The following is a 7,536-nucleotide window of genomic DNA, read 5'->3' as shown; positions in this document are numbered from 1 at the left end:
AAGCTAGCTGATAGCTTATAGCTTATGACTGATGGCTGATGACTTATAGCTTATAACGGATGGTTGAGACTGATAGCTTATAAGCTCATTGAAGTGTTTGGTAAAATTAGCGGTTTAATTAACTTATAAATGTAAAATGACATAAATGATATTTAATATATAATTATTTTATTTTAAATTAAAATAAATTATAAGGGTTAAAAATGAATTTTAATTGAAATAATAAGGATAAAAAAGGAAGAAAAAGTAATAAGCTATAAGACATAAGCTAAAACGCTATTTAAAATAGCATCTGGAAAATAAGCTATAAGCTAGTAAAATAAGCTATAAGCTCGTGATGAAAAGACCGTTATCAAACGGGTCTAAATTATCATATGAGCTTATAAGACATAAGACATAAACTATAAGCTCGAAAATATGTCTTACCAAACAGAGCCTATATACATGTATTTCATATTAGCAAATATATAATCATTTTATCGTTACAATTCTTAAAGTCCATGGGTCTGCTTGCCTAACGAGTGTCCCCAGCTACTCTTTAAGAATACTAAATAAAAAAAATATTTTTTATAAAAAAATTAATATTTCAATTTCAAACAAATGCATTTTCAAGACATTGAATACATGCATTTTAAAAAAAAAAACTTATCATTTCAATCAGTTAAAAAGAGTACTCGCACTTGTTAGCATTCCTCTATTTCCTTCTAGAAGATATCTATTTACAAAAATAACTAATTAAAATAAGACAATAGCTACCATTAATTACTATAGTCTAGTTTGGGGGTCAATTCTGACATCAAGTAATTTTAGTCCTCTTCTTGATTAGGGTTGCGGAGGATTGAATTGTAGTCCTCTCTAACTGATTGGAGTTGTGGAGGATTGAACTGTGATCCTCCCTACCAAATCCAACGTTGACTAAACTAACTATTGATAATGATGCATATTATTTTTAAGTAAACAAAAATATTACAATATATATAAGCACAAATACCTGAGAAATTACTACAAATAATGGCTAGTAGTCAATAAGATGAATATATACCCTTATAAATATATAAATTTAAATATTACACCCCACTAAACACGTTCACATAAAGCATATAATAGGAGTGCATCCATGGAAAATTTAGCAAAGAAGTGGTGGAAATCCCCAAGAAGGTCTGGGAGCGTCCTGAAAAAAATTATCACAAAGAATGCGTCTACTGAAAGAAGCGATAGAGTATCTGATCTGGTGAGGAAAATGATCAAGATTTGCTTACCAAGAAAAAGGAAGATCAAAATTTGAGATTTGTAGATAGAATCCCCTAGATGCGAAAAGGAAAAGTGGCACAAGTCTAATGTTCATGCTTGTGAAGAATGAAAGATGGAATCATGGAAAACAGTCTGATGTTAATGTTTGTGTTGCTAGATCCGGTTTCTACCACTTGCAAACTGCATAAAAATAAAGTTTAGATTCCACTGTATCACTTTTTTGAAACCTACGTTACTGCATTCAACTTTCCATTCTATTCTACCCACCATCGCTACGCCGCATACCCTCCATCGTCATAAAAAACTATTCCTTTTTCTTGACAACTGTCAATAAAAAATTCATATCACTTATATTTTGCAATAAAAATTCATAATTATTAAAATAATCAAACGAAACTCTCTAATCCTTATTACATAATTACCAAAATTAAATATATCAAATAATTAATAGAGAAAAAAAATCCGTACTAACAATATAAAGTATTTTTACACTATCAATCAAAAGTCACATTTTTAATTTTAAAATACTATAATATACGATAAATATATTGATTATTCAATAAATTTTAAAAAAATATTTTGTTTATGTAATAGAGATCGAATCGAAGGTAGCAAGAAAAACTATGCTAGAAGTAGAAATAGTTGTTTGTTTTTGTACATGAAGTGTTAATTCAATAGTATGAGATTGAACTTATACTTTAAGTGGCAATTGGATCCTCGACTGCATTTTCTCTCCTGTTGCCCCTCCTGTTCTATTTTAAGCCGTTGGGTTAATTTAACGGTTGATTAATACAAAGGAAAGAGAAAAAAAGTAAAGCAATTAGAGGAGAGAGAATATATGTACTAGTATTCATCTTCTCTTCTATATTCTTCAGATTTGCCCCATTGCGAAGCCTCTTTAATTTGAGTTTTTTTTATCTCGATTAGTTTAAGTTTTATTTGGGTGTATTCATTATAGCCCACCACCATTGAAATTTTTAACGCTCCACTGTATATTGGGTTTTCATTCCCATCAATTGAATTTACTCCATATGTCTTCAATTTAATTTGACATATAAAATTTAGTATTATGATTTCATTCTACTTTTTCAAATCACAAAAAATTGATATTCATGTTCATCATTGTAAACAAAGAACAAAAATTTCAGCCACCTAAGATATAAATAAAATAAAAATGAAATTTATTCTTTATAAGCAAAAAGCTGGAAAACATGTTTACACAAGAAGATACAAAAAAACTTTGTTGGTTGGTGCCTCAAACTCGTCGCAATACGATAACAGGGAAAAGGAGAAGAATAAATCCCAAGAAAATAGAAGATGAACAGTACATACGTTCTCTCTCCTCTAGTTGTTTTTTTCTCAACCGTTAGATCAATCCAACGGCTTAAAATGGAACAGGAGGGGCAACAGTAGAGAAAAGGCAGCAGAGGATCCAATTCCCACTTTAAGTGACAGTTTAGAAAAACAGATATAAAAAGTTATTACTAAGGTCGCATATGCAGAAATGACATGGCAGACATGAAAACTGAAATAATTAATGAATAAATAAATTTATTAATGGTAGAGATATTCAGTATGTATAGATAAGTGATCTCACATCAGAAAAAAAAAGTGATTAATTAATTCAATTCAAATGTTACAGTCATTCATTTAGTTAAAAACAAAGTAATATTGGATATCTGAATCTTCGAATGGTATTTCAATTATTGCTGTGAAACAAAGTTAAAAACAGAACATAGAAATGGATGTAGAATCAATTCTATATAAATTATTTTACTCTCTGTTCTTTTAAAGTTAATACAAACACCATCAACTATTGTATTGTATAAGTCTAATACAAAAGATGTGATAAATCATATCTATTGAGCTTGTGTTGTTGTTAAACCATAGGTGAGGTGGGGTTGAAGGGTGGATTCTATTAGACATTTGCAGTCTACCACATAACAACTACCCCTCATATAGCCTTACTTCCCCATGGATATGTTCCTCTCAATAATGCATAGGAATCACTTAAAGATGGACAAAAGAGACTAGATAAAACAAATGGTATAAACATGCACTATTTACCCAACTTTCCCACCATTTCTATTAACAACAACAGAAACACTAGTGACAAATTATTATCCACATCTTTCAAGCAAATTTTAGTTTTAGAATCTGAAGTGAAAGCCATTGGAAGATTACCGGAGAAAGAAAATAGACATTAATGTCCCCCAACAATAGATCTTTCCACCACTATATAAAACCTCACAACACAAGCATCAAACTCACCATCTAACCCATTCTTAAATTACTATAGCAATATCAAACTGCTAGTGTGTGACTCTTCTCTTATTCATAATATTTCTTGAAAGGTAAACTTTGGGTTTCTATGTTTGTCATTCACATCTTAAATATTTTCTTCTGCATGGATGTTATATATAACTTTCTTAGTAAATGCGAGTGCCTTATGGTTCATGCATCTCTGAAACTAGGATACTAAAAATGTCTATATTGAACAGGAAAATGAGCTGGTCTGGAGGAGATTGGATGTGTGGTGCTTGCGAGCACATAAATTTCAAGAAGAGGGAAGCATGCCAAAGTTGTGGGTACCCCAAGTATGGAGGCCCTGACCCATCAACCTATAGATATAACAGGACTGAAACGTTGGCAGGGGACTGGTTTTGCACCGCTATCAACTGTGGAGCTCACAACTATGCAAGCAGATCCAACTGCTATAGATGTGGTTCATTTAAAGTTGAATATTCTTCTGGATATGGGGGTAACATGGCCGGTTCTGGAGGATATGGATCTGATTGCACTTCTCCACCGGGATGGAAAAGTGGAGACTGGATTTGCCCAAGGTTAGTTCATATTATCTTCATATAGTTTTGAGGGCTGAAATAACATCTATTCTTAAAAAAAGGTTATAACTGTTGACTGAAAAAACAATAATTGAAATTTGAACTTCATGGTTTGTTATGCATGTGCATGTACTTTATCAGATATCACTATCTCTACCCTCCAAAATTGTTTTTTCGAAACAGCAGTTGTTCAAGAAAGACTTTGCATTCAGTTATAACTTGAAAGACAACCAATCATATATTACCTAGATATGAGATATCCATCATCATAAAAGGTGAACAGTGTAATTTAGTAAATAGGCAATTGATATACTCACAAAAGCGGCATTTTCATGCATTGAAGGTGCAATCCCCTTTTACTTCCTCCCAGAGAACGAAAGAATTATAATCGGCCCTTGCATAGTAGTAACATACAGTGGTGATTGATCAAAGGATGCAATATTTTTGTATAACAAAGCAACAAAATGGTTAAAATTGAGAATAAAGACCATATTCATAATAATAATAATAATAATAATAATAATAATAATAATAATAATAATAATAATAATAATAATAATACAGATGATTTTATTACACACGAGAAGAAATATAATACAGATAATCATAATAATATAGACAGTGGTCAATATAAACAAGTTCAGCTGATTTTATTACACACAAGAAGAAATATGATACAAGAACCTGTATCCAAATCATTCCTAATTTGAGTATCTTTGTTTTATTTACTTTTTTTATAATGTAACAGAACTGGCTGTGGAATTCATAATTATGCTAGCAGGACTGAATGCTACAAATGCAAAATGCCAAGGGATTATGGTAAGAAAAGTTTAGTCTTCTATAACATTTCATCATTTTTTTTTAATATTGTCAAGATATTCTTTAGAAAATAATGTCTATCCTCGGTTCCATCATATTTATTACTACTGTTTTTTTCAGGTGGTGCTGACCGAAAGTAAAAGAATTTCAAAAGACTTGCAGTATCACTTACATCCCTCAACACCTTTCTCCTCCAAACGACGTCCTATTTAGCTTTCCACATGTCAAGCTCTAGATAAATCATGGATGAATGACCTCTGTTAGAATCATAGCAATGTTTTGTCATTAGGAAGGATATCCAGCAGTTATTGTATCTTGCTAAATGTACTAACAAGAAGACTATGAAATCCACGTATATTTTCCATATTCATTCGAGATAATTAAGCTTTTAAATTACGATAATGATTTCCAAACTTTCTCTTGTTAGCTTCCCGCACTTCAAATGTAAATGCACATGAATAGTTGCCTTTGTGTTAGCCACACGCGTGCGCACACACAAAGGCGGCGGGAAGAGAGCGATCGTGTGCTGGTGGGGAACATCTAAAAAACGTTTTGCATACTTGATAGATTAGGCGGAGAATTCAGTTCAGAACCAAGTCATGGGCCACCATGACCAATAGATTCAACAGCACTACTCAAATTATTAGGGAAATCAAAGTAAGTTCATATTCAGAGAATCAGAGGAAAAAAGTAGAAAGTTTATCTCAAAATCCAAGCTAACTATTAAGCATATAATCTGAGCACAGAAAATAATTATATATGTTAGAACCTAATGCAGCATATAACAGCAGAGATGCTACATGTACATTCAAAATAAATCCAATAAATTGTTTTCACTAATTAACTTGTCGTGGCGCATCGATGCTGTCTTAATGCTAAATTTCAAATCATGCAAAATAGCTTCATTGACTTAACATCGACTATGTAATGTAGTTGTTAAGTCAAAAAGCATATATATGTTCTTTCTGAAGGTGCCCTATTAGTATTAACTATTAAGCTATTACTACTTAGCTTTCAAAATATTCTGTACTTTTTTTATGCTACCTTTTTATTAATATGCTTTGAGAGTGTTAAGAGAAGCCCCACTTTAAATACTAATAGGGCACCTTCATGAACAAATATATGCTTTTTGACTTAACAGCGACATTACAAAGTCATGTTAAGTCAATGAAGCTATCTTGCATGATTTTCCTCAGCATATTGAAGGGATCCAAAGAGCTGGACTGGACCAGCTATCACATGCATAGCTTTTCCTTTCAGGATGTCCTCATCTAGGAACAAGATGAAGTGGATTAAGGAAATCAATGATACCATTCAACCATATCTCAAGATTAGTATCGATACCGATACCACGACTGCAATTAGTATTGCAACACCGGTACCGATTGAAATCTTGAAAGCCCTTACACGACCGTGACTCGCGACCGTTTATTTAAAACCTTGCCTCTCAATTTCTCAAAAGAAATTCAAGCTCAATGATTTGAGTATATAAAAGTTCAATTATATACAATATATGTCAACATTTCTAGATGTAGGTGCCTTTAAAAACCCAAACTAGATAATTATATTATGCAAAATGGTGAAATGGAAAATGGTGAAATAGAACATTCAGTTTCAAGAGACATGCTAGAATTTACAAATTTATATTAATTTGACTAATTTTTATACTTAAAATATAAAATGTAACATTCCAAAGAAGGGTGAAACACATTGTGGATAAATTATATGTAGGTTTACCTTGCTTTTGCAAGAGAGTGATTCAACAACAGGAATATCCATTATACATTGGTCACACAGCAATGACACCGACTGTAATAATATATCAATGCTTTTGATCCTTGCGTCCGATACAGGAGAGGTGAGGGGAAGGAAAACATGTGAAGAGTTTGGTTACTGTTTCTGGCTGCTGATGACCAAGTCCGGCTGAGTTTACCGGCGAGATGAGTTGAGTGCGACTCGACGATTTCTGGCCAAGTAACGGCGCTGAATTGGACGGGCCTCTTCAAAATGTAGTGGATTGGGCCTCTGACGTTAGTCACATCTCTTGGGTTTTTATTAGGAATTTTTTTTATTCTTTCTTGTTATCCTTCGTGAAATACCATAAATGCCCCTATAATTCAAAATACATTTTTAAAGTTGAAAAAAAGACTGATTTCGGAGATGCATCTCCGAAATCACTCTTTTTTTAAATAAAAAAAATTTCGGAAACGCATTTCCGAAAACAACATTTTGGAGATGCATTTCCGAAAAATTGCGCGTTTTGCTGTTTAAACAAAACAGCCTCCCCCATTTTCATTTTACCCTAAAACTCAAAAACTTTACAAAATCCTCCCATTTCTCCATCCTACTACACGAATTTGCTCTCCAAAATTGCTCTACAACCTTCAAAGACCACTTAAACTTCAAGTTTCAAAGCTTCCAACTTGGAAGTTTTACATCCTTCAACTATAGGATTGAAATGCATTGTAGGGTTGTTAGAAATTATTAAAATGTTATAGGGTTTAGTTATTGTACTTTAATGTGTGTGTTTAGTAAGAAAAAATTTGATTTTGAAGCATTTAGGGAGGAAAGCCTCCCTGACCAGTTTCGGAAATGCACTTCCGAAACTGGTTAAGGAGGTGTT

The 7,536-nt window shown here is 32.4% G+C and overlaps 1 protein-coding gene and 1 long non-coding RNA gene across 3 annotated transcripts; one reads left to right on the top strand and one right to left on the bottom strand.

Moving 5' to 3' along the window:
* Nucleotides 1-710: 710 nt before the first annotated feature.
* Nucleotides 711-6,925, bottom strand: LOC131633866 (uncharacterized). Its single transcript, XR_009293424.1, has 5 exons — nucleotides 6,651-6,925; nucleotides 5,086-5,170; nucleotides 4,412-4,488; nucleotides 1,260-1,575; nucleotides 711-1,171 (listed from the first exon to the last, which is right to left on the bottom strand). It is a non-coding gene; the product is annotated as an uncharacterized LOC131633866 (long non-coding RNA).
* Nucleotides 3,107-5,284, top strand: LOC131633851 (uncharacterized). 2 transcript variants are annotated; one of them, XM_058904536.1, is made up of 4 exons: nucleotides 3,107-3,605; nucleotides 3,753-4,094; nucleotides 4,843-4,913; nucleotides 5,034-5,284. In XM_058904536.1, exons 2-4 carry the CDS (start codon nucleotides 3,757-3,759, stop codon nucleotides 5,051-5,053), a joined length of 429 nt encoding a protein of 142 aa, XP_058760519.1. In that variant the 5' UTR covers nucleotides 3,107-3,605; nucleotides 3,753-3,756; the 3' UTR covers nucleotides 5,054-5,284. The 2 variants fall into 2 exon arrangements, with proteins under 2 accessions (XP_058760519.1, XP_058760525.1); XM_058904542.1 differs by lacking the exon at nucleotides 3,107-3,605 and having other exon boundaries at nucleotides 3,751-4,094.
* Nucleotides 6,926-7,536: the final 611 nt, after the last annotated feature.

Source organism: Vicia villosa, linkage group LG1, assembly GCF_029867415.1.
Source record: "Vicia villosa cultivar HV-30 ecotype Madison, WI linkage group LG1, Vvil1.0, whole genome shotgun sequence".
NCBI lineage: Eukaryota > Viridiplantae > Streptophyta > Magnoliopsida > Fabales > Fabaceae > Vicia > Vicia villosa.
Note: the sequence above shows the minus strand (reverse complement) of the source record. Positions and strands in the feature narration are given on the sequence as shown.

Excerpts from the sequence above, each read along its gene's own strand:
- LOC131633851 (XM_058904536.1), top strand. The coding sequence starts at position 3,757 with ATGAGCTGGTCTGGAGGAGATTGGATGTGTGGTGCTTGCGAGCACATA. Across the intron at positions 4,095-4,842 it reads GGAGACTGGATTTGCCCAAG|AACTGGCTGTGGAATTCATA; the intron begins GTTAGTTCATAT and ends ATAATGTAACAG. Across the intron at positions 4,914-5,033 it reads CAAAATGCCAAGGGATTATG|GTGGTGCTGACCGAAAGTAA; the intron begins GTAAGAAAAGTT and ends TGTTTTTTTCAG.